This window comes from Hermetia illucens, chromosome 1 (assembly GCF_905115235.1).
Source record: "Hermetia illucens chromosome 1, iHerIll2.2.curated.20191125, whole genome shotgun sequence".
Lineage (NCBI taxonomy): Eukaryota > Metazoa > Arthropoda > Insecta > Diptera > Stratiomyidae > Hermetia > Hermetia illucens.
Window position 1 is genome coordinate 149,021,070 of NC_051849.1, and position 27,901 is coordinate 149,048,970.

Below are 27,901 nucleotides of genomic sequence, written 5' to 3' on the forward strand. Positions count from 1 at the left end.
CACCATAAGATATAATATGTCTGGACATCTGTAAAGTCAGACAGGCAAACAAACAAATCACCTTTATCCATGCCCAAATAAATACCGCCACATGCTATAAGCGAATACAAAAATACCTTGATGTAAAGCCTTAACTTGAATTTAATGCAACGAAAGATCTAATTATAATGGCCTTTTAATGAATCGACCGTGGACGATTTTCTTGGCAATTAAATTCAAGTCCTAGGAAATGAAAACTATATGTGTTTATATACAATCCCACCAACAAGCTTCCCCTTCGTTTTAACAAATAATAATCCTGGACCGTCAAATGGCAATCCCTAAATGGAAAGCTAGTCGCAATGTCAGTCAAAAGCCATTTATCTATAAGTAAATTCTATCTTCGAACAGAAAGAAACTTTCCACAAAACTCATCTGGAAGTTCGCGATTATTTGCTTGCTGGGCTTTATTACGCTACTCACGAAAATTGTCTCCTTTCACTCTATTTCGTGGTGTAGGTATACTTTACAGTAGAAGCTAAGAACTTAAACTTAACTTAAACTACTTCCAAAAGGCTGAAAGACTCAGCAAGAAGGAACAAGGCCACCAGAACTATAATATCCTACTCGAATCCTTGCTATACAGATGAGCTGTCTTTCGACCCATTACAAAAACCTGTGCCTGCACATACTGTTCCATTCACGAGTCAACTGAATCTCATTGTGATGAAGTCTGAATGCTGCACATGGTTTATGGGCAAAAGTAAACTGTTTTCAAAAGCCTATCGAAAATTCATTTTGTGTATATAAAATATTACCAAAAACTTATAAAACATTTAATATATCTGTTTTGAAAATTGAAAAAAGCAAAAATACAACTTCAGTACTATTGCTTCATAAACCCCTTTTTGAGCTCCTAGTTGGAAGACATTAATCACATTACGTGCATTGTAGAAGATTGTGGGGGATATTAAAACAATTGATAATAGTTGCATTGGACAGCATAATAGAGTGTAGACTATTGAAAGTGGTTCCACAACATCAAACACGTAATAAAATCAATTATCGAACAATCACTATACTCACTGCCGTATGTTGTCTCTTCATTTATAACTGAATTCGGTGTCCTATAAATCACATTGTTCGGCATAAGCGTTTCACCATGTCCAATAGCAATCTGTCGTTGCTTTTCCCGAGTGTTATGCGGGGTTCTAACACGCTTCTTATGTCCACGGGGTCCACCTCCTCCACCAGCACCATCCGTTCTCGGTCGATGTTTCTGCTTTCCCTTATCATGCATCACTCGTTCAGTATCCTTGATCATTTCTTGTCGCCACAATTCGAAGAAATAATTTGGATCTGTGTAGAATTTCAAACCATCCTTGCCATCATCCCGATACACGTTCAATTTATCCAAAGGTGGTGGCTTGTCACATTGCGCATAAGTTTCTAGCATTGGAGCAGGCATAGTTGCTCGCGAAAATATTTGTTGATCAAAAACTTTTGCAGATTTGAAGGCCTTTTTCAGTTGGATGTCTGTTAAGGGGACTTCCTCACCAGTACTATCCAGTTGGGTTACTTTTATAGATAGACGGTCAATACGAGCCTGCAATGAATTTGCGCCATCAGCTAAATTGCCTACATGACGAGCCAGTTCGCCAAATATGTCTTCGGCATGTTTTGAAAGTGATGATAGTTGTCGAATGATATTCGTTAATGTAGTGTTTGTAACGGTTTCTAGTTCAGTCGGTTGTATATCATCTCGGTTGTAGACCGATCGTGCTACGTGCACTGGTTCAATTTGACGTTTTGGAAGCGGCATTTTAATATGTACTTAGTTGGCTATCTTACGTTGAATTTGAATTCGTTATGTTGTATTTATAAAATTGGATGACCAGAATCCGAACGCATGGTTATCTGCAAAAAATAAAATGATAGCAACATTTGACACTTACATACAAATTGATAAGTTTTATATAGAAAACTAAAGATGTTTGCTAAATATTTTTTCACACATTCAGAGAAATTCTTCCAGCTTTTTTTTCAAATTTCTTTTATTTTATATTGACGTATATTGCGTACATATCAATTCCTCTTTACGAATAACCAAAAAAAACTTAAAAAAGGCAAACTAAAGTGTCTCTATTGAGCCCGCAACTCAAATAAGTTCACTTTATATGATGATGACGTCATATACGTCTTAGAGAGCCCTAAATTTACATGAAATACAAAATTTTGACCTTCCATAACTTTGTTAATAATAGTTAGATTGCATTCAATATCCCAATCAATCCCAACTATTCTTATATTATCACCTATACTGTTACCAAATTTTGTACTTCTAAGATGAAATTTACCCGAAAAACCCCCGTTTTTGGCTAAATTTCTAAAATATGGAAATATACCATTATTAACTTTATTTGGGCAGATATCGAAACGAGATGTATTTTGAGGCCTAGATGCACTATTGTGAATTTTTCGATTGGATAAGTTCTGAGAACTAGACCTGTTTCACTTTTCGGACCACACATTTTGAGTCTTCATTTCCCTGTGTTTCACCGAATATCGAAAATAAGTTTAGAAAAATACTAATCGTGCCCTTTCATTTGATAGCCCACACGACCATATTGGGCGGAAAAAAAGCACACCTCCTTTCGAATCTATGGGGCAACCCCCTCGCCTAATCTCAACACAAAATCATGTCACTCGCCGCATGTAAAAGGAAACACAGACCACATGCTCTGACCAAATTTCGTGACAATCGGTTCAACTGTTTCCGAGTAAATCAAGTGTGACCGACAGACAGATTTTGAATCGATTTTAATTAGGTTCTGTTTGAAACAAAACCTTAAAAAGAACATTGCCTTCCTGGAATTTGTCTATCAAATTTTTTTCGCAGATGTACTGAAATAAAAGCAAAAAAAAAACAAAATAATTCTGAATAACGACTACGACTCCGGTATTTCAGTATCCTAACCGATGGCTCCTACAGTAAACTCAGAAAAGACGCCACCAACAAAATATCAAGAAGTCACAATTACCAGAAGACGACATCAAGAAACTCCAAGGAATTGCCAACCCCACAATCATATGGCCTGCCAAAAATCCATAACGAAAACTTCCCACTCAGACCGATTGTAAGCGCCATCGACTCTCCAACATGAAAACCAACCAACCACCATTCAGTGAAGACAACGACAAACACATCCAGAACTAGTTTAACTTCATAAACAAATTAAAAATTCAACGATTTAACCAACGGATATACTAGGCCGTTTCGACGTCGACGTCGTCCCGGAAACCTTGGAAATTACCAAACTTCCCGATCCCGATACATTGCCAATATCTTCATGCAACACTTTCGAGTCCACAGCGCTAAACGAGGACCTGAGTCTGGATCAAATAAGTTGATGACGTTTTCTTAATCTGACCACATGGACTTGAGAAACTTCATGAATTCCTGATATACGTAAACGGGCTGCACCCAAACATCAGATTTTCCATGGAGAAAGAACAAAATGGAAAACTACCCTTTCTTGACGTCTTGGTATACAAGAGACCAGACAACACACTAGGCCATAATATATACAGAAAACCGACGCACATCAATAGATGTCTACATGCGACGTCATATCACCTTCCATCGCAAAAACAATCGGTCAACAACTCTCTCATCCACAGGGCTAAAAACATTGCAGACAAAGAACATCTACATAAAACGGTACAACGGATTAAGGAACACGAAAACGATGTAAAACACAACCGTTTCACAGAGTCAGCCCGAGTGGAGCACAAATCTAGTACCCGGACATCAATTCCTCATACTATCCCCGAAAATATCATGAGTCCATTGAGATAAAAAAAAAACATCCAAACAGTATCAACAAAGACTAGGATTATCCCATAAATACATTTTGGGATATATAATTTAATTAATAAGGAAATGCGTCTGATATAGGCTTAAGTACACACGACACTGAGCATCAGTCTTAGGTCTACCCTGAAGAAGTGAACCAGATTGATCACGAAACGTTGGAATTAGAAACAAACTCCATAGCTGAAGTCTGGAAAATACCCAAGAAAATGACAGAACGCTCTATTGGTAAACACACATACCTTTAATTACAAAAGGATATTCTAAAAAGTATAAAGACTTTCGTAATTGAGCTAAATTCATCATTCAAACAATATGATAAGAAGATATTAAGTTGATGAGAGGAATTGCTAACCCATTGGCCAGTACTCTCTTACTGAGATTTTGAGCCTCAGGACCAATTATAGAAACGATTAACGATGCTTCACGTCGTGGAATTTAAGAAATTCCCTTTAACAAGTAAGCCAAGTTTGGACGCCGGCCGGTTGACCCTTAAAGAAATGAACTTGACGTATTGGAGGGTATGAACTTTCAACCCGGACAAAGCAGAGTAAACCGAATAAGATTATTTGGTTAAATGCTACCACTATGCAAAACAAAAAGGTGCAATGTGACTGTCGGATAAAATGTTGCACGCTACCAGAGATGGTACCCTATTTCAAAAAGGACTATGCTCCGAATATTATCGAAAAGTTAGGCAAGAGAAAGCTAAATGCAAAACGAGTACTGCATTTGCGCACAATAGAACAAAAGCAGCATTGGGAGAATATGTAAATGGAGCGTTTGATGATTTCTAGTTTTTTAAACTTCGTGTCTGCCCAATTCAAAATATGAAAGGTAAACCGAAAGTTGGGCGCTTCAAGTATGACAGGTTTTGTGTATCTCTTATATAAAGACATTTGAGTGTGCATTTGCCCATTAGTGCGTAGCACGTAATATATCCATATATTATTTGAGAATATCCACTTTCGGGTGATATTGACATTCATAGTCTTGAATTTGCAAAGAAGCGACAAATTTGACCTATGACCAATGCTCTATGGCATATTCCGAAATACAATGCATTCTGTCAAATGGGATCGCTTGGAGCGACGAATATTGCAAAAATATGGTAATTTCACACACACATTCGTGTTGCAAGGAGATGAAGGTCTAAGTGGTTTAATGTAAATGCATGTCGTCTAGATGTAATCCCACCATGCTCTTTAGACATGAATTGATATTGAGATCACAATCAGAGTCCCGACGAGTGGTACTAGTTTATACTAAGTGTGTAAAAGGCCTATCTAATACCTCCTTCGCAACTGAGGAGTATGGCGCCGAGTTGTACAGCCCAACTGCACACTAGGCCCACAAGGAGCTCCGCACGCGATGTGGACATAACGACCTTGAAACCAACAGAGGCCAACCGCAAATCATCATGCCGGGAACACATGCCCCAAGAATTCTTCTGGAGCACATGCTTCAAACGGGCATCCCGGTTCCGATGGTACCAAATAACCTCCAGTGAGCTTCGTGACAAGAGCCACTTAAGATGAGTTCCATTGCAGACTCGGGTTTGATCGATTTCCTCGAGTACCTGGGGACGAAGTGCTGGGGCAAGTGTATCATCATCATCATTTTTTTAATCTTCCAATACGCGAAGAAAATCCACAGCTGTTGCAAATATACCTAAGCAAAACGAGGTCTGCCAGTTTGATAGTAGAGTACAAATTCAACGAACGATATTGGCGTGCGGTCGCCAAGTCATACTGTATTGTGTTAGTCAGTTGGCCAGTATCAATATATACAAAGTAAAAACAACTGCGAATTTTTGCAAGAATTCATCCTCCACAACTGGAAAGAGCAATCGCAACTGAAAGGAGAAAATCGGCTTTCGAGATAAATGTAATGTAAAACTAACCATTGTAGCATACAATACGAGTGTGAAAATGTAGATCATGGAACTAATTCTCGAATGAATCAAAATCCGTAGTTGAAGTAGCAGATAGCAGAGCTTGCAAACCCAAACAAACTCAATTGCTCTATGAATGAATCTGCCACGTGGCAGTCATGAGGGCCCTCTAAATTATATTTTTCATGTTCCAATTGTACATTCTGTCAAAATGTAACCAAGACAATGGTCTCCTTCCAAATAGGCCCCTTTTAGGGCGGTACATTTTTTCGCATTTGGCGCACTCAATACTGTATTCATTTTAAGTGCGAACTTTCACAACAATTCAACTTCGAACCATCTGAGTCAAACCAATCTTCCGATGAAAAAGCATAAGGAATAATGTAGATTTCGAGAAAATGGACAAGGCACTGAGGGGTCTTAAACAATCGAATAACGGCTTCTTTTGAAACCGACTTCAGGCATCCACAACACCTAATCAACGTTGCTGTTTTCGATTGAAACCCAATTTATCATACGGAAAATATTGCGTTAAACAATGTCTCGTATTTTTTTGTTCAAAAATTGAGGGAGTTCTGAATCCGCATCCGCTTGATGATGGACCGGGTCTATTAAGAAGAAACGTGCTTCCACTTATGTGTTCCACGGACCCCTCTTTTTGAATTGAACGCCCAAGATTTCATAAAGGATGGGTCACTGTTTCGTGTCTCGTCAACTTCACCGTTGCATCGAAACTTGCTGCAGATCTGTCGACAGAAGATGGAAAGTTTAATAGTACTCGAAGCGGGTTCAAAAGTTTTAAAGCCAGAAAGAAACCATGGCTTTTGCAGCAAAACAAACAAGTCGGGAAACCGGAAGCTGGACGCTTCAGGTACAAAAGGTTTTGTGTATTTCTTAGTACGTAGCACGTAATATATCCATATAATATGTGAGAGTATCCACTTTCGGGTGATATTGACATTCATAGTCTTCAATTTTCAAAGAAGCATTAACTTTGACCTATTATAACTTTGTTAGTAATAGTGCGGTTTCCACCAAACTTGGTAAGATCATGCTCTACATTATAGCCTACATCACTGCAAAATCATGGTGCTAGGATGAACTTAAGGGGAGATTCCAACCAATTACAAAAAATTATAGTAATATACTATTATTAACTTTATTTGAACAGATATCGGTATAGAAGGCATTTCGGAGCACCATATAGTGGCAGCTTCTTGATTTTTTTTAAAGATTTTTCGGTTGGGTAGTTTCTGAGAATGGCCCCCTTAAAGAAATGATCACTTTCAACCCCCTCACTCCCCACCTCAATCGAGACCTTTAATTTGATACCCCACATGACTATGTTTGATGAAAAAAATTTTACACTCCCTTTTGCATGTATGAGGACCCCCCTTAAATTGGAAAGATTGGAGAAATGCTGCGTGTTACGAAGAAGAGAAGTTGCATGGAAATTTTCAATACAAACATTCCCATAATATTAGGACAACCACTTAAATGTTTAATCTACAATTGTGAAAATAATAACCAAATTTTGGGAATGACTAATGACTATTTCGCAGGTATTTAAAACGACAACTGTGATCTTCGTGAGACGCGGTGTCGATGAATGGATGCGTGGTACTGGTGTCGGATGAACACTGAAAAATATATAAATGTATTGGAAACTGATCTGATTGAAAATATAGAGTGTCTAATACTTTTGGCAAAGGCTGTGTGCAATATGACGTCATGTCAACAAGCCGGGAAACCGAAAGCTGGGCGCTTCAGGTATGAAAGGATTTGTGTATTTCTTTTATAAAGACATTTGAGTGTGAATTAACGTAATGCGTAATAAACGCATATATCATGTGCAATTATTCACTTTCGAAAGATATTGACATTCAAAATCTTGAATTTCCAAACAAGCGACCACTTTGACCTATTATAACTTTGTTTGCGATACTGCCAAACTTGGTAGGATTAAGCTCTATATGATAACCTATATTGCTGCAAAATTTCGTGGTGCTAGGATGAGCATAAAGGGGTTCCGCAGCTAATTACTGAAAATTGTAGTAATATACTAGTATTAACTTTATTTAAAGGGATATGGGTATGGAAGGTATTTCGGAGCCTGGCCACCATATATTGGCAGCCTTTTCATTTTTTTCAGATTTTCCGGTTTGGCAGTTCCTGAGAATGGCTACGTCAAATAAATGATCATTTTCGACCCCCCGAACTCCCCACCTTTCCAACAAATATCAAAACTAAGACCAACTTTGGAACCACATGACTATATTTGGTAAAAAAAAATTGACACGCCCCTTTTGCATATATGGGGACCCCCCTTAAATTCGAAGTAAAAGGATGTAGCTCACTGTATGTGTAAGCGTTCACAGTTCCCACCTTCCCACCAAATTTGGTGTCAATCGCTGCTACAGTCTCCGAGAAAAATGCGCGTGACGGCCAAGCAGACAGACAGACAGTAAATCAATTTTAATAAGGTTTTGTTTTACACGAAACCTTAAAAATTAACTTTCTCTAGTCACTCAATCTGACATTTTTCCCCCCAGGTCATTTCAAACGGATAAGTTATCGTTGGTTAATGTCGACATTTATAGCTTATGATAATAACCACAAATCAAATCTAGTCCCAGCAAATGCATAGCATAACTACACAATGAAAATTTCCTTTTAATTTTGATTAACCTGCTTTGCTTGATAATGTTTTTCGTGCTTTAGATTTTCACAGAAGTTCATTTTTTATTGTCACAATTCTACGCCCAAAAATTCTTTACCCTCTGTTCCAACAGTTTGTATATGGTATTATTTTTCGGGATACAATGTTAGAGAGTGTAGATTACTCCCGATCGTCAAGAACCAAGCAGGAATTTCAGATCGGCAGTATGGGTTCCATAAAGCTGGATGCAATTCACGGAAGGGGCAGTACCAGCAAATATTACTTGGTGGTCAACCTTGACTGTGAGGAATGCATTTGATTCGGCCAAATTGTAACCTTATACGAAAGTCCCTGGCCACGATTGGTGACTCCCCCTATCTCGCAGCTTTTGTCGATAGCTACCTGCGAGAACGGACGCTCTGGTATGACACCAAGGAGTACGTGGTCTCCTCGGCTGTCCCACAGTGCTTCGTACTGGGCCCACTTAACCATACTTAACTTTCCGGTTCCGGAAGAGGCCACGGTGGTGGGTTATGCCGATGATATAGCATTGGCTATAGTCGCACAGCATTTAGAGGATGCTGAGTTATACTCTTGCAAAGCAATCACGTACGGAAGAAAAAACGGAAGCAGTCCACATCATAAAGCGCCGGAAGCGAAATTCCGCCCGAATTAGAATCGGCAATCACATCATCACTTCCAAGCCGACCATCAAACATTGGAAAGTGATAATAGATACGACGAAGTTTTAAACAACACAAAGGATCCACGGCAAGTCTGACCCTGACAGGAATAATGCCGTGGGAAGGCTACGTTATACTTGTTGGCTACTTATTGCCAGGGTGGTGAGCTCGATCTTACTTCATGCTACCTCTATTTGGGGAAAGGCATTTCGCACATCATATAGTGCTCATAAACTGAACGCGGCCTATAGGGGACAGCCCTAAGGGTATGTTCTGCCTTCAGAACCGTCTCAGATGAGGCTGCATTGGTCATCTCCGGAATGATGCTAATTGACATCTTGGCAGATGAGATGACGAGTAAGTAGTATGAAGTCAGTTTCTCCTTTGGCGCAGACGAAGAACTCCGAAAGGGAAAGATCTGTAAATAGATCACAGGAACATTGTGCCCACTCCGGAAAGGGCCGATGGACACACAGGCTGATCCCTACCATCCGATTCTGTCATGCGCGGTACGTTTAAATTCAAAATTTCCTGCGCTTTTTGACCATAAGGTATATCGCAGTAGGTAGCACCAACGTTAAATTAGAGGAGGAAATTAGATCAAGGAAAATCACACGATCAACATAACTAGTTTAGGTAAGATTTGTCTTTGAAACAAAGAGTAAACTACCTTCGAACTGATTCGATAGTTAGGCAATTATGATAATAGTATAGAAGTATAATCGAAAACTCCACGAACGAAGAAATTATAAAGTATGAGGAAGGAACAAACAGACATTCTCGGATCTCGAGTGTTGACAACGATGCAACGTAGATTAAATTAAGGGTTTGCACCAGAGCAATCGAAATTAGTAGCTAACAATATATGGCATTAGCATTAGCCATCAGACGTGCGAACAAGATAGTGCACTAACATGCTATTTCACTGACAGTGCTGTTGCCGAGTTGAGTGAGCGTCAGCTTCCCGGTTTCGTTACCCCGTGCTCAAATCGCGGGCGGTAATGGATGTTTGTATTCAGCTTTGCGCACTGTCCCGCTGCGTTAGACTATCATTTGCACAGTGTAACTATAACGGAACTTAAGCACAATCTCAATGAAAATCAATAGAAACAATAGAAAACAGCCTGGATGGATGACCTATACTCCACGAAGAAGTAAACAAGAGCTATACATAAGTTTCTTTCAATAGTCGACTCGATACCGTCGCTACAAGTCATTCAAATGTGAAAGACAGGGGTAGGACCAAGGATAGATCTCCTATGAAACTCCTGAACATGGAAGGGGGAAGCCACTATAATGACTTATCAGTGCATTTATCTTGTATTGAGCTGTAACAAAGATTTTGCCTCTATTAAAATAAATCATAAATGCATACAATCAAACACAGCCGATCTAATAACAACAAAACAAGCAAACTTCGTCTTCAAATTGTTAAACTTTCCCAACTATGCCTTATACATCATAATTCAATGGAGAGGCATAGTTAAAACCCCACAATTCGCTGAGCTAGTAGTGACGCATTGAGATAAAACAATCACATAGCTTCGCCCTTTAAAACATTATATTTTTCATATTTTATGCCTACAAGCGGAACTTCAAGATCAAAGGTCATGAATCACATGCATATGTAGATATAAAAATTCCCACTGAAGGGAAGAGCACCGCAAACTATACAATAAACGAGATCAAGTAATATAATGGAATTGAGAATTTCAAGAATTGAAAAGTGAACTGAATGAAATATTATAAAATTTGGTTGACCTAGTCGTGTTACCTAAATATTAGAAGGGCAGATGAGAGCTTCAGATTACGCGTATTTGGTGTTAATCAATAATCTGTGCACGCTATCAGCGTAGTATTCTGATTATCATTCATTCGTTTTCTTGCTGAAGCGTCACTGATACTCCCACGAATTCATAGTTATGTAACTAAACTTCTGGCCCACTTACACAAATAGACTCCCAGCATTGGAAGTACCACAATGAAGGTTCATATTGTATATTGACCAGATTACCATTTCCTCATTGAATGAGCCCACGAATAAGTGGGGACCTTATCAACTAAATTAGTCACATTGAATGGGGTGTGCAAGTACAATGTTATCACATGTGGGCGCTCTTTGGTGAAATTGTCATATTAGGCATAAACACAAAATGTCTCCACGGTATGCAAGTCATAGTGAATGGATTGTGAACGATGAAACCAATTTGCATTACGAAATGATGATGATGATGGCGAAAATTTTAATATAGTTTGTAAGCAATCGAGGGAACAGCTAATCGAATTGTAAATATACGTTCAACCGATAACAGAAAGCAAACAAACTGGTAAATAAGTATTATGTATATCAGGCCATTTTCGATGGTGATAAGATTAGAACCGCAAGCAACTTTTGGATAACCCAATTTCCACTCAGTGTATTTTACCAGTTTTTCTCTCGCTACTTCTCTTCTTGGAATATGATTCCAAGAGGAAAAACCAAGATAAATATTTAATATCACAGCATTTTCGAGCGCACAGTAATGCAAAAATTCTCGACAAACATGAAATTCGGCTACTGATAAATATTTTCCAGTTGTTTAACACAAAGTTCCTACAAATTCAAACGAGAGAAAAACACTTGTAAGTAAGATAAGATACGAAAGATTTGGACAGTCTATGAAATATAAATGATAACATGAGTAAAATTGATAGCGAATAGTTGAGGAGTTTGTTACTGAATGCAAACTGCGAAAGTGATGTCATGGTTTGAACTATTCCTCTTAAGAATGATAACCTTCCATCGGGCTATTGACTCAAAATTTAGTCAACTTCCGATAAGTGGACATTAATAGATAAATTTTTCAGAGACATGTATAATAAAACCTTAAGCATGTTCCAAATATAGTCTTGCTCCTTATTCATTTCTATTCTACAAAAGGTATCCCTTAAATCTCTGAATTAAAATAAAGCAACAAAGTCGAAGAGAGCTAACAAAGTTGCCACATAAATTTGGAGCTATCGAATAGAAGAGAACAGGACTATCTACTAAAACTAACATCCCTTATAATAACCGAAAGATTCCCAAATCCACCTCCGCGAAATTGTTAAGTCCTAATCTATCATAAAATCGAAGCGAACGGCTCAACAGAAATTCCCTCGAAACGAATTATGAACTACGAAACAATGTTATATTTTTAAAATCTGACTTTTTATTTTGCCCAACTCAGATGTGACTGCGACTCATTATTTAGGGAAACCTATCAATCGTTGCCACACTTCCACACAATTCCGAAATAAAGCCACTCAAGAGTCAATAAGCGCTGTCAAACATATACACAGATTTGGCTACTATGGAGAGGGAATTTATTCTCATACTCAATTCCTGATTGTTCTGAACATCGAAGTCGATGGTAAGCGACCAAAAGGACGGCTGAAACAACGGTGGTTTGATACGCTCGATGGGGATTTAAAAGCCTCGCGATTGCATTTAGATCAGGCATCTCTTCATCATCAACGGCGCAATAACCGGTATCCGACCTAGGCCTGTCTTAATAAGGAACTCCAGACATCCCGGTTTTGCGCCGAGGTCCACCAATTCGATGTCCCTAAAAGCTGTCTGGCGTCCTGATCTACGCCATCGCTCCATCTTAGGCAGGGTCAACCTCGTCTTCTTTTTCTACCATAGATATTGCCCTTATAGACTTTCCGGGTGGGATTATCCTCATCCATACGGATTAAGTGACCCACCGTAACCTATTGAGCCGGATTTTATCTACAACTGGACGGTCATGGTATCGCTCATAGATTTCGTCGTTATGTAGGCTACGGAATCGTCCATCCTCATGTAGGGGGCCAAAAATTCTTGGAAGGATTTTTCTCTCGAACGCGGCCAAGAGTTCGCAATTCTTCTTGCTAAGAACCCAAGTCTCCGAGGAATACATGAGGACTGGCAAGATCATTGTCTTGTACAGGAGCCTTGAGATCAGGCATCTGATAGAACCAAATTGCGAAACCAATCACGACGAGCCCACCCTACTTGTAAACGGGACAGGCAGAAGAAAAAGAAGACTCAATGCATACGTAAACAAAACCGTATGAAGTATCAAATATCAATTTACTTTATACTCTTTTAGTCCATCTGCCTCCCTGTGTTCCGGCCTGAGACCCCGAAGGCAAGGACGGGTGCAGATAGTAGCGCTGATAATACTAGACAAGGTAGATAAATAGGATCTCGTCATTAAAGTTTTGAGATGCAAAAACATAAAAAACTACGAGAAGTTGCGAAGCAATAACAAAAGCCTATAGTGAAATTGGTAAGTCCCGAATAAAAAGTGAATTCTCGCCAAGATAATATAACAAGAATACGGACCATGAAATAAAAATGAACCACCCCTCCTGAGCCCATAATGACAGGTGGCAGAGCCTAAATGCTGCTCGACACACCAAACTTTTCCTGTCAGAACCGAACATACGTACCGCAAAGTTTATCCTGTCGAAAAGCAGGAGGATTTGCAGGTGTATTGTGGGCATTCTGACAGGCCATAATCCACTAGCTGGGCATGTGTTCAGAATAGGAATTACGGAAGATGATTATTATTATTCTGTTAAGGGAAAGTCGCACCGCGTCCTTGAAGAACTATTGTGCCCCTTTTACTGGTTATAGTGTACCTGTTGATCATAGTATCTCAAGCAGGCCAGTAACCGTTAGGAACTTTAGTATGTTCCCCACTTCCAGAAGTTTCAGCTTTGCATCTGGTATTACGTGTTCTCCCAGATGTATCGACCTACTTTGCACAAGTGCCGGACACTGTCCCAAGACGTGCATAGAGGTTTCGTCCTCCTCCTCACAGAACCTGCAGGCAGTGCCCGTAGATATCCCTAGCTTCCCTAGGTGGTAGTTCAGCCGACAATGACCAGTGAGAATTCCCACTATGATTCGGAGGTTGTTTTTGGTGAGGTTTAAGCAATCCTTTGTGCGCATGGGTTCGTATCCCCCAATAAGCACCCTGGACTGCTCCATCCCTGGTAGGCCCGCCCAATATAGTTCCCTCAACCGTTTCTCTTCGTTTCTTAGATTCATAGCCATGAAACCGTTTCCGATTCCACAGAAGGGTTCTGGCCCGTGTAAAGGCATCCCTGCTCCCTTCTTGGCTAGTTCATCCGCTGCCTCATTGCCTTCCAGCCCAGCATGGCCTGGAACCCAAAGTATCCAGACCTTGTTGGACGAGCCGAGTGTATTCAGTCTCTCAAGGCATTCCCATACCAGTTTAGAGTTCACCTGGTTGGACCTAAGTGCCTTGATCGCTGCTTGGCTATCGGTGAGAATAGCTATGTTCTGCCCCCTGTAGTTCCTTTGCAGATTAAAGGAGGCACATTTGTCTATGGCGTAAATTTCCGCCTGGAGTATGCTAGTGTACCTGCCCATTGGCTCAAAGTACATTTTCCTTGGACCAATGACACCGGCACCCGCTCCCTCTGCTGTAAGGGATCCGTCAGTGTACCAAGTAATCAGTTGCTGGTTTAAGCCGTATGTCGCAGCCACGCTCTCCCAGTTTGCCTTGTTACTCCAACGTGTTTCAAACTTCTTATCGAAGTGAAACCTCGTTGTCATGTTGTCCCTCGGTATCAGTAATTCGGGATACCGCCTAGAAAGGATATCAATCTTCCTTCGATTTAGGCAGCTCCCCGCCTCACTCATGCTACCGGCCATCCTGAATATTGATCTCCTTGCCTGCATCTGTATGTGCAGATGGAGAGGGGTTAATCCCAGAAGGACCTCCAGGGATGCCGTTGGGCATGTCCTCATTGCCCCACTGATACACACGCAAGCCAGCCTTTGGAGCTTATGTAATTCCCTGGCTTGTGTGCTGAGTTGGGTTCTTTCTGCCCAGATTACCGCTCCATAGGTAATCATTGGTCTTACTATTGCAGTATATATCCAAAGTAGTATCTTCGGGCTACAACCCCATTTTTTTCCTGCTATGGATCTGCAAGTCATCAGAGCCCTCGTGGCTTTCCGACAAGTGTTTCCGACATGTGTCTTCCAGAGTAATTTTTGGTCTAGCGTGATTCCCAAGTATTTGACCTCTGTTTCTCGTTTCACCTCCATATCATGTAATGTTATGGCTTTCAGGTGATCCAGCTTACGCCTCCTAGTGAATGGTACTATGGTGGTTTTGGTTGGGTTGATCCGCAGTCCCACCTTCCTGCACCAGGCACTAGTAACCCTTAATCCAGTTTGGATTCTATCACATAGGGTATCTTCATATTTGCCCCTACAGATTAGAACAATGTCGTCCGCGTAGCCCTGGACTTGTATTGCAGTATTAGTTAACACGTCCAGGAGTTCATCCACTACCATACTCCACATCAGCAGCGATAGTACTCCGCCCTGTGGACATGAGGCAGCGGAATCCGCGGTTCATTTCTTATGTGAATGCCCCGCCTATGGACGCATCAGGCATCAGATCTTTGATGCCGATGTTCTCCAATTGCGACGAGTAGCATGACATCCACTAACGGAAATCCTGCGATACGTTAACGAACCCGGAATATTCCGTTAGACGGGGAGGCGAGTACAATGGGCCAACATGGCCTGAGTGCTCAGAACCTGTAGCTTCTCCCCCACCATACACACACACACACCCCTCCTCAGATAATGTAAGAAATTCCGATGATATTTCACTTCAACTTATGCATATAAGTCACTGAGCAATGCACGGTAAATTGAAAAAAAAATCAACAGAAAACAGGTAAATAGAATTTCAATGGGGAAGAAAACGTGTCGTCGGAAGGTGGAACACCCGTGAACAATAATGCACTAAAAAGTTTCGCTAGTAGCAAGGAAAAGACCATCAACTGGTCAACGCCAAAGTCTTGACGATTGTGGATGTTTGAGTAAGGAATATACCGGGACTGGACTTTACTTACGGCAGGAAGCTACTAGCACAGATACAAAAATTCGGTTGCCGAAAATTTACTGGACCAATGCGTACTACGCCGATCGATCCATATAAGCTTGAAACATTTGGCGCGTGAAAAGGCGACATACGGTCCTGCATCCATTTAATCACAAAAAAATTACAGAACCCATTCCAATCAGGAAGAAATCCATCTTAAGCCTAAACTCTGAAATTCTTTCTTGCTCGGGCAGAAACAGAAATTATAAAACATTCACTACAATTTTCCTAACTAACCTCAATTTACATGTTACACTCCCAATTAAAGATACTATGAATGCCACAAATGCTTTCACTTCCGTATTTTTGGCCATTTCTCAGAAATCACTGGACCAAGTTCAATGAAATTTGGAAGTTCGTCAGAACATGGAATGAGAAGTATATCGAGAGGAAATCGAGCTCCTTGCTTAGTTAATGTACAGGTTACAGTTATTACCCTTGTTATGTCGCATACTCTCGCTTATTCGATTATGACAATGTGTCATCGACGGACTTAAAGAAGTTTGGAAGTCAAACCGCGGCATTGCAAAGCCCAGCAAAGAACCGTAACGGCTACAAAACAAAAAAAAACGTGGAACGAAAGAAAATTTACACAAACTACTACACGTCAAATCTGCCGTTTGGGACCCATTGCGGTGCATGCAATTTGCTCCATCGTGGAACAGTTAAACTTCCTTTTCCTCTTCAGCCGCATCTTCCCTGCGTAAAATTGAAGTCCGCACCATGTCCAAAGGCAATCCACACACAAAGAGCACGAGCCTTGAACACGGTAAGAGTAATAACAATTTTTTAATGGTCTTATTCTGTAGTTCACCTTGAATTGCTTCAAGGCTATTCAGTGTTAAAAGGACATTCTCACTAGCGGTCAGGACAACTTCAATCATTACTGGAGAAATTTGAAGAAGGATTCTCAGTATTTCTCACGTTCCAATTTCAAATGTGTTTCGGCAATGGTGTGGGTTTGCTTGGGACAAATGGGCAAGATCGAGTTAACAATCCCATCGTCAGTGGGTGCATCAAGTTCCATCGTATGTTCGGCAATATTAAGCAATATCGCTCCCTCGAAGCGTAAAACGGCGGTCATCGGTGCCACCTCGACATTACAAAAATAAGCAACTTGGTAAATTTCGTAAAAATTATACTTTCGATATGATAATAAAAAAGGAAACACCATTAATTTTGAAATCACCGCTATTTGTGTTCCTGCTTCAAAAAACTTAATATTTTTGGTTGGAGCTAAAAACATCTACACAATAAAAATGATAATTTAGGGTGAAAAGTGCTATTTTTCAAATAATAAAGCAGAAATACTTCTTATTCAACCTTTATAATTTGATCCATTGTTCTGGAGAAATGACCAAAAATAAGTGTGAAGCCAAAAGCATTGGCAAACACTGCATTTTGCAGTTAGATCCCACTCGATCTACCAAAAGGCACACAAGACAATGCACCGACAAGGAAATCATATTCCCACCACGGGATAATATAATTCGTCCAACGCACCGCCAAATGTCCAACCAAGGTTCGTCCTTCGGGCTACTTCCAAAACATCTAAACAAGGTTCATCCTTGGGGCTACTCCGAAACTTGCACAATTTAGAGTAACAAAATAAATACCTCCCCTGGGAACATAATCTCACTAGTCTAATAATTGCACTCCATCCTAAAATGAAAACTATAGTCCTCCAATATTTTGTCTAACAACCCTTGGCGAAGCAAATTTTCTCTAACCTATAAATCGAATTACGAAATTAGAAGGTTATTAGGCTCACAAATACTGTCCTCTTCGGGTCGTCTTCACACAAAGAACTCAGTTTATATTCCAGTAGATCGGTTCTTGCCTTTAAGTGTTAAATATTCAATTGTATCTGGCATCTTTTCAGAACCAGCCTGGGAAAGAGAGGAACCTGTTCAATCACATAAGTGATGCCATCCTATGCCGAAAATCGAAGCTGACATCAAAACTCTGAATCAAGCAAAAAAAGAGGGTCGAAGATAAAAACCCTCGCCTAAGTCAGTTCGAAAATTACCGAAGGGCAAAAACGTCCCAAAAGTAAGAACTGGTGCATGAACAGCACCTAGAAGCAGATACAGAAAGGCACTAATCGCTCTGAAAATGGCTGTAGTGCTAGAAAAATACCCGAAAGGGAGCAAAGCTTAAGGTGTAAAATTTCCGTTGAGTCTCAATTCAAAGACAAAGGCGCCCCTAATTCTCACCTCCGCAAATTAGCGAGAAATTACTGCAAAAAATCTTAGAGAATTGGCTACTAGCCACGATATCGCTTGTCATACCGTGGGATACGGACATCTTGGCTGCTGACGATCTAGAGAAGCTGTTCGTTAAGTTCAAACTCAGAACAGAACGTAGCTTTCAAAAAATCGATTCTAGATGCAGTAAGGATGACGTAATCCTTTGAAGATGATCCAGAACAATGCTAGGGGACAAAGCAACTCTTGGACTGTATTGTGTAGCCAAATAACAGCACAAAGAAGAGTTCGTATGAAACAACCTCAACTTGATGTTGATGTTGAGATATCTACAATTTCAAATTGTAGATAAAACAACGAAGACGGAACTAATGCTGTTAATGCGTCGGGTGACAATAAGCTCGGTGCCACCATTGGCGGAAACAACGTTACACAGATAATTAAATTGACCAACACCCTCGATATGATCCGTCAGACTCCGAACCTTGGTTTTGTTGATCAAAGTCCCTGAATCGGGCAGAGAGCAGAGTGATGTCATCAGCGTAGTTAAAATGTTTGAGGAAGGATGTCATGGTCCATTGAAGTCCTCCGTGTCTTCTCCAGCAAGGCAACATGGAGAGCGTCACCAATAACAAGAAAGAATAGTATCGGTGACAGATACACTCCCTCGCACTGCAGAAAGCTCTCTCGAAATCGAAGCATATGAAGCGAGAACTCGCCACATTGCTCTAAAATGATCCTCATAAGGTTAATGTGATGAAAGCGAGAGGATTCAATGCTCTGTGACAATTAGGCGAGGTGTTCCTGAATGCGTTCCAAGATCATTTTAGCTATTATCTTTGCGGCGACCGGAACCACACAAATGCCTCTCCAATTTTCACACTCAAAGATGGGTACGCTTCTTCGGAATCTTAAAAATCATTCCCTTTTTCCATTCTTTGGAAAAGAGAAACGAAGACAGGCAACAATCACGTAATGAACTTGCTCGAGATCGAACTCTGCAAGCTCTGTGCTGCAGAAAGCCACACCTCTTATCAATGTTCTTATGGTACCCCAGAGCGTGTTTCTCGTTCACATGGTCGAGTAAGAGGTTGACAGAGCCTAACTTGGCGTTCAGATCCTATCACTATCGCAATGTCTTCTTTAGGAAGCCTGTGCTGGACTATGTTGAGTTGCCCATATCTGCATTGCGTATCTCGAAGTTAATATCCTGAGTCACTGCCTCAGTGGAACGCCCACTTCCTGCCTTAATAGAAAGCAGCATTAGTCCGAGTGAGACGCTACATGTGCATTTAGATTATATTGACTTTTCCCTCCTTCTCTCTTAAATGGTCGAAGGAACGTCTATGGCGGAATAGCGCTTATCTACGGAGGAATTCCAAACGCGCTAAAATTCAAATTCTTTTTGAAACTCTGAAACTAAACTTCAAAAACGCACTTATAGATATAATAATTAATAGTTGATCTATACCGAAACATTTGCACTCGATAGGGATCTATAACGAAAATCCAACATGCAGACTCTCTGTCTGATTAAAACAGTCGTTTATCAATGGCCAGGAAAGATTCAGATGTGGTTGGGGGTCTGTCGGCCACAATAAACGCAGTGGCTGACCAGTGATAGCGAAAACTGATAGCCATCCAATGAATGCTCTCACCACTAAACTATCCGAAGCGGTTCAATCGAATATGTCGGCGCGATTAGCCAAAAACACAAAAATCTTTGGACAAACAAGCCGTGGGTTGTGCGATGAGGTATTATGGTATTTATTACCCGCGAATTTGACTAAATACGCCAAAGAAACTATCAAACAGCCACCGAAATCATCTGATTTAGCTTCCTAAGACTTCTTCCGATTCTTCGTCTTCTTTAGTCTTACAACCCCATATTGATCGTGAATATCTTCATTTCAGATGTGAGCCCTCGTGGGTTTTACTAGACTACCTGTAGTGGAGACTTAATCCCACGGTCTTCTTAAGACACGGATTAATTTTGTGACACAATCAAATCCCCGCTGTGACAAGCAACAACGATACCAGTATATGCCAAATGCATGGTTCAACATTCATACTGGTGGATGCAAGACCTACCAAAATCTCTACCGAACTAAGGAGTACGGCAGCCGTGTTGAAGCAAAACACCACGCTGAGGCCCGAAGTTCGCTTGAACACAACCACAACCCCCATGAAGCTCCCATTAGGGGCCAACCGCAAACAACCGCACTGAACGCACATACAACAGGAATTCTCCTGAAGTATGTGAGTCCAAGGGCTATCCCGGTTCCCATGGTACCAGTATACCCCTGGTAAGGTTTCGTGACTATTACCACTTCAGATGAGTCCCCGTGCAGACTCGCGTCTGATGGCCCCAATTAGGCCTTTGGAGCATTTGCCTACTGCATCACGGCCGGCAAGCCAATGCGATACAGTGTCTCCCGGTGCCACCACTATGGAGGTTCTCCTCGGCCACTTGGTTTTGGTTCAGCCGAGAAGGTTGCCGCCCCGTCTTCCTCCCCGCCACCTCTGAGCACCTCATGTCGGATGTGATCAAGGCGAGTTAAGCCACTAGTCCAACGCAACATCTTCGTCTCTATTACCACAATATGTCGCTCATTGTCTTCTACAGTCGGCCAACATTCAGAACCATAGAGGGCGGCAGGGTGGACGACATTGTGGTAAATTTTAGATTTGAAACGTTCGTTAAAATATCGATCATATCATATATATCGATTTGAGTAGCAATTTCTTAACGTAGTTCTCCATTGACTGATAGAATGACCAGAGGTATTTAAATCGCTCAGCCCTGGGGAGGCCACTGCCACTGACAGTAATAGCGCCTATTTCATGGGGATCACTCGAAAGAAATTCAGGTTTATTCAAACTGAGACTGCATGAGACGATTATTCCCTTTTTGGATAAGTTGCTCGATATCAGTTTTATTATAAGACGCTAGGAAAGCATCGTCTGCATAAAGCAGTGTAAAAGCGCTGGACGTTGGAATTTGGAAGAATGGTGGTAAGAGGGCGTTTCCTTTATGAGCACCGACAGAGAAAAGAAATCCGCTACACTTCGAACTTTACTTTTCAAATCGAGAAAAAGCAATTTAACCCAGGCCACGAGTTCTACTGGCACTATGTGCCAGTGATGAGTTCGTGTAGCACACTGTCAAACGCCTTCTCCAGATCCAGAAATGCAAGATAAAAAGGGCAATGCTTCCCACGGTGTTCTGTTCATTTACGTCGAAAAATCACTAGCCGGAACGCAACACGAAGCAAACACTGAAGTCGGTAGATAAATCGTAGTTTCATTCCCGCCGCTCGTATTTCGGGAACTACTTCCTTCCTTAGTGCAAAAGTTACTTGCAAGTAGATTATCCCCTCAGACTACGACTTCTCATCTTTGGTAGGGCATACAATCGGCCAAAAAGACTGCAATATGAGACAAAAAAACACAATCGTTCCCAATCCATCCAGCCCTGTTCTGTAATCATCCACAAACTCGGGATTATTAATTCCACTGCATAGCACAGTTTTGGAATTGTCCTTTTTTGGAACGTGTGGTCTATCAGTTTAGTGTTTTGAACTTAGAAAGCAATAGATACTGCCCGTTAGGCGTCGTAATTCTCATAGGTTGGTATGCCCGACAAACCGGGAAACAACAGTTGATGAAAGTTCGAAGCTTCCGAGTGACTGTGGTGGCCACTTTCCACATGAATAGTCATGCAGAGCAGCCTCAACTTGGCGTGTATATTGAATTCTACGTTTAAATGCAACAGCGAGTACCGATTTGTCCAAAATCTGGCATCAATAAACGGCTTTTTGCAATGAGATCTCTACACCAATGCGCAGAATTTCAAATTTGCCTTAAAGTGGAAGTACTTCGAGCTAAATAGTGTGCCAGAAGAGAAAACGAAGGACTAGATAGGATGCCACCGTGTTCCGCACGAAGTGATGCTAAACGGTATAATCTAAGAATCCAGGTGTCGAAGCCCAAACTTAAACAGACATTAGTCAGTGGATATAGTTGAGAAGCTCTTACTAGAACGAACCGTCCACTTACATTTTGCCTCACGTATACCTGGAGCAAATCATCAATAGTTGACCTCTGCAATTCTGCCCAACCCACACGCAAAGCGCTGCCAAGAAATCAGGTCTGTCCAAGTTTCTTCCATTTCTAGGTCAATTATATAACGAATTTCTGAGAACCACCACAAAAGTAATTACAAATTGCATGCGATCCTCAGATCAAAAGAACTCAACGATGGCATTCCCTACTTAAGCCACAATAAGTGCAGATAAAATCTCCGAGCCATAAAACGCTGCAATTGTAATTTATCTGCTCCAAGCCATTACCTTGGCATTTGCAATAGCGAATGCAAAAAAGGTTCTCCACAATAAAAATGTCTACTAGATGACTGCGACTATGATATGGTGGTTTACGTTACGGCACCGGCCGCCCCGTCCTCGCAATAGACGCGCCACACTCGCCTCCGCTCCCGTCCGCCCTAGCCGTTGCCGTTGACTGCAGCACTCAGACAAGAAGACAGGAAAACATCAAAAGACAACTCCAGTGAATGGAGATGCGGATGGGCGTTGCGCAGAACAAAACCTTTTAACCTGATTCCAATTGTGGAAAGGCAGAAGAGTGGTAGAAAGTCATTAGTCGAGCGCCTCCGACAGTAATGGAGACAGGGAGCGATGTGGGTCCACACCAGGCGCTAGGCGCCCCACATCAGCCTCTCCGGGGAAAGCATCTGATGTCACGGAGTGAATAACACTTGCATTCCCCGGGGGGTTTCGCGTCACCGCGCCGCAATTATCCAATTACAAGACACTTTCCTCAAGGATTACTCGCTTCGACGGCGAACTGCCACCGCCAGACCCGCGCCCCACCCGGGGGTGAGCCGCAATCCACTCATTCATGACAAATAGAAAAACACGTCACGCAATCAGCAAGCATTCAGTCACACACTGAGATTTTCTTTTCGCTCACGTTTTCACCTCGCCGAGATCCATTCACGCTTCCACCGTCGGCATACCAAATGCAGTTCTTCCTGCCGTCACTCGCCACTCCGCAACGCCTGTCAGCCACCACACAAAACTTCTTCCACGAATCCCAGCGTAACACAAGTTTCGCACACGCAGTGCTGAAATCACCCGCAATAGTAAAAATCAGTCGACGACGACAAGCGGCAGTCCCAATTCCTGGCGTAGATCGAATTTGACATTTTCACTTTTCCTGTCACCTTCGCTCGCACAATGCCCACGGCGGCGACGGGCAGATTTTCCGCACCACAGAAAACCCGCAGTTTTCACGATTACACACTTTCACAGTACTCAAACCATTCCCGGGTGTGCAAATGGACGAATTTCAGCCAATGTATCACGAAAAAGCAGCAAATATACGCGAAAATCTGAGAAAAGCGGGCGTACTACTTGGAACAGGGTGCGGACGTCGTACAATTTGGATGACTTTTCTTCCTCTCTCTGATTTATCTTTTATTCCGCGCGAGGAGGTGGACTTGTCTCGCTCTGATCCATGGTAGCTGTCAAGGCAAGTGAAAGGGATATGTGACGGGCCGGTCGAATTGGACTAAAAGTTGAACAAGCTAGTGGGTGATAGATGGCGCCGAAGATTTACTAAATTTCTTCTAAATAATAAATATTTAACGAATGCAACTAGAATTCTAAAAAATTCAAAATTTCATAATATTATTGGGGAAAATTAGCGAAGTGTTATTATTGATGTAACTAATGAATTTATATGTTTTGCATTAACTTACACGTACAATTTGAGCACGATAAATTCCAATCCAGGAAAATACTGCAATGGAAATCTTTAGGCGAAAAAAACTCCTGCTAATTACGTCCACATATATATCCACGAAAATGGCATCGAATTGGTGATAATTAGCGAACTAAATAGCAGTCAGGGTGGTGGCATTCTGGTCAGAGATCAAACAAGCCGAACAGTACCATGAGCTGGGGACACCAGGCCGTTTAGTAGTAATGAAGCGTAATTCGTAAGGGCAAAAGCGAAAGTATTCACCCACATGTAGCCAGTATGCCTCCCCTCTACTAGCGCTTATCGAATATGAGCAGATGTTGAGTGCGAGACACAATACGAGAGTAAGTACTCCAAAATCATGGCCGAGATTTGAACGTAGTCCTTGAGTTTGGCAACTGAGTGACAAATATCAGGGGACATGTTCTGTATTCATGACGCGGTAGGTAGGTAGGTGTATCATTGTAAGTGTAAGGAGCTCAAATAATTTCCAAGGGGCTTGGTATATTGGTGCGCACTATACTCACAAAAAAACCAGGCAACCTACATAGAGGGACCGGCTCCAAAAAGGACTCCCGTAAAATACTCACATAGGGAATGAAGGCTTTTGAGAGAACGCATTTTCGAAGGGCTCGGCATATCCCTGAACGATACGGCGGCCATAACAGGCAAGAGCAACCCAACTACTGCATGCTTTTCGGAAGAAAGATTTCCCGACAACTTCAAATAGAAACCCGATAGCGATAATTTAAAGGAAGTATACAAGCAATTAGACAACCTAAGGAGCCCACCCGAAGAAGCAAAAGAAACGACATAAAACCTTAGGATAAGCCTTACGGAGTGGAAATTAAATAACTATGAAGATAAAGGTGCCGGCTTCTCAAAAAAATCGTTACTGCTCTGTTTCCACACCACAAAAAAGACGAAAAACAAAAGGTGGCCCAATCTCACGAGTTGATGATACTCCCAATTAACGCGTAGGAACTATAAGCAATATGAGATCGGATCGCAACGGTAAGGACCCACACTTGAATGGTATTCCCAATAAACACTTTAATACTTGGCCTGACCTATTCATCATCTTTTTCTTGGCATGATTAAAAGAAAAAATATTCCCTGTTGTGTGTTTAAAAAGCAAAAGTTGGTGTTGATGCAATGGTGAAGGTGAGAAGACAGTTATTTTCAAAAGACTGCTGCACATTACCGAAACTGAGAACGACCTATCGGAAAGCCAGTATGAGTTTCGGCAGGCACACTCCTGTAAATACAATGAACATGGTGATAAACTTGTGCTGTGTCGAGGTACCGTGGGATGGTTTTTCTAGATATTTGCTAAATATGATCCAGGATCATAGAACGCTCGTAATTCCGTCTTAGAAAAAACTTTACTTGTCTGCGTTGCATATAATTTAGCCATGGTCATCCCGACAAGATGTAGACGGAAATATGGAGGGCAACAGAGGCAAAGAGAGCCGCAAAGTCTTGGCTGGAAATAGGCAAACTGACCCCGTCTGACGAAAAAATGATAGCGGTCTTGATCATTGACCATATAAACTGGAGGTCTGTTTACATCTTTAAGCTTACCATCAGATGTCGTCAAACTAAACGTTGGGAGAGGCGGGCAGTGCAACTGGAAAAACCTCGGCAATTAAAACGGTTCGAAGGTTCGCAACGTCGTTAGAACCACATTAGATGAACAGGGCTTGTGGCAACAGAGTCAACACGCTCGGACGAGAAATGAATTTATTGCCTCAAGATGTTATGATACGTCCAGCAAGCTAAGAGCCACATGACTGCCTCCGCCATGAATCCTAGAAGGATCAGAGTACGCATAAGCTCAATTTTACAATTAGGAGCTAGCTCGGTCAGTGATACAGGGAGACTATCATATTACCCAATTCCTCACTAGGCACGGTGTTCGCTATAAACAATATTTACACTGCTTTAGACTAGATGATCCGCCGAATGTTGATTGTGATTTCCAATGTAATTTTTCACTAGCACAGATTCGCAGGCGGAAGAAAAAGTCTGAATGAGGCGTTAAAACCCAGAAAGTACAAATCTGAAGGTGGGCCTGTCCATTGATATTGAAAACCTTCAAAGCAAGCTGCCGAAGGGAGCAAAGAGGATGAAACCCGTAAGAACTGGAAGTATAAGGATCTAAAAATAGAAGTTAGAGTGGAAGAAATTGGGAGTGGTTTTCAGTGGGTGCGAATCTTAACACGCCTACTTTACATCCAAACTTCACGCAGCTCAGCTGCAACCGATATATCTTTCCAAAATGTTTACACTTGGGTCTAGGAACAAACAAGGAAGGAGACTTCCTGTTGACATTACATTGTGGAGGCATATACTTCTCCCAAAATTTGCTACTGCATACTGCTTCGGTAATTCTCTTCCCTGTAAAAAAGATCTCTACCTTATGAATTTGATTGAAATATTATAACCATTCCGGAAGCGATGATTCAGCAGCTCCTCATCATATTTCGGGTCTGACATTTTTCTATAAGAAGTAACTTAGTTATAATCTTTTTAAACTATAAATAGTCAATTACTCTTCCACTCATGAGGTGGAATTTTTTGTTGCAAAAGATAAGTGCAGTAACATTTCCAAATTTATCGAAATATACCACGTTTTAAAATCTTCACAAATTTCAAAGTAGTTAGTAGTGGTCGAGAAGTTCTTATTCCATTCAAATCAAATTGCAATACTTCCTTCTCATTCCGGTTTCTTTGTTTCGAAAAAATCAAATCAAATCCGCATGAAAATAGTTTGAACTATGCTCCATTGTACCAGCAAACCATTGTTTTCCGAAATAATTTCGGAAACTATTACACAAGCAGTCGCCTTCTAGTACCCCACACCTGTCAGTGACCGTGTCGAGTTGAGGTGAGATTGTCAAATTGGGTTTAAGTTCTGGAGCTTATTTAATTTTATATTACTAAGGAAAGTTTGCCGAAATATATCTCCAATACAATGGCCGCAGCAACTAAAGGACAAGCACTCGTAGCCAGTAAGTGTTTTTCTTTCCCAACGGAGTGCTTTTATGATCCGCTTAACCTCAAACACCAACATCCACATTATGTAATTTTTTAAAATCACTCTTTTCCGCAGATTTGTTGGCTCAGGCTCGACCGAAATTCAATGTTTTCCTGAAATACGCCAAGGTTGAGTTGACACCACCAACTCCTGGTGACATTCCAGCCATCCGCACTGGAATCGCCAACTTGGTCAAGGGTGCCAGGACCGGTGCATGGAAAAACCTCACCGTCAAGGAGGCTTGGCTCAACACCCTGGTCACGGCCGAGGTCTTGTTCTGGTTCTACGTAGGCGAATGCATCGGCAAACGCCACTTGGTTGGATACGATGTTTAAGTAAAATGCAGTTTACACGTAATTCGTACTAATTTAGATTGAGAATTTCCATTATTGACAATTTGTCATTGCAGGCGGCTTGTAATGATAAGTGGTCGATATAATAAACGAAAATACACAATAAAGCGTTCGTTTTTAATCTCGAGGGGATAATTGACATTTGTTTATTCTTTGTAATAGAAGATGGGGAGAGCTTTATTAAAATTCAGATCGTAGGAAGGCACAGCGTAAGATACGAAAATTCTCCATATTCCTTCTCTCTACACACAATTATTCCGATCTTCCTTGGGCTAACGCTGTTGCTGAACTATTCTTCACTGAGGAATGCTTACCCAAACAACGTAATGAATCAATGTAATTCCATGCCTGTTTGTGAAAATGCATGCACCAGGGCTGAACTCACTAGTGAAAGAGAACTTTCAATTAAATTCAAACCGTAATATCTATTGCAAAACATTTTGAGAGAGAAGCAGGAAAAGGTGTAAAGGAAAAATATGAAAGTTTT

At 41.3% G+C, this 27,901-nt stretch overlaps 2 protein-coding genes across 5 annotated transcripts in view; one reads left to right on the top strand and one right to left on the bottom strand.

Moving 5' to 3' along the window:
- The window catches only part of LOC119650459 (wiskott-Aldrich syndrome protein family member 3), a 42,417-nt gene extending 18,672 nt beyond the window's left edge, over window positions 1–23,745 (bottom strand). The window contains exons 1-2 of one of the 3 annotated variants that reach the window (XM_038053332.1): window positions 23,238–23,745; window positions 1,066–1,896 (exon numbers count right to left, since the gene is read on the bottom strand). In XM_038053332.1, the coding sequence (XP_037909260.1) occupies window positions 1,066–1,801 (736 nt within the window). In that variant the 5' untranslated portion in view covers window positions 1,802–1,896; window positions 23,238–23,745. Of the gene's footprint in view, window positions 1–1,065; window positions 1,897–23,229 lie in introns of all 3 variants that reach the window. The other 2 variants (XM_038053323.1, XM_038053342.1) reach the window with 2 other exon arrangements.
- A 3,091-nt stretch (window positions 23,746–26,836) lies between these two features.
- LOC119646762 (ATP synthase subunit g, mitochondrial) lies at window positions 26,837–27,522 on the top strand. Of its 2 annotated transcripts, XM_038047342.1 has the most exons (4): window positions 26,837–26,911; window positions 26,968–27,035; window positions 27,137–27,414; window positions 27,471–27,522. In XM_038047342.1, exons 2-3 carry the CDS (start codon window positions 26,999–27,001, stop codon window positions 27,394–27,396), a joined length of 297 nt encoding a protein of 98 aa, XP_037903270.1. In that variant the 5' UTR covers window positions 26,837–26,911; window positions 26,968–26,998; the 3' UTR covers window positions 27,397–27,414; window positions 27,471–27,522. The 2 variants fall into 2 exon arrangements, with proteins under 2 accessions (XP_037903270.1, XP_037903269.1); XM_038047341.1 differs by having other exon boundaries at window positions 27,137–27,521.
- Window positions 27,523–27,901: the final 379 nt, after the last annotated feature.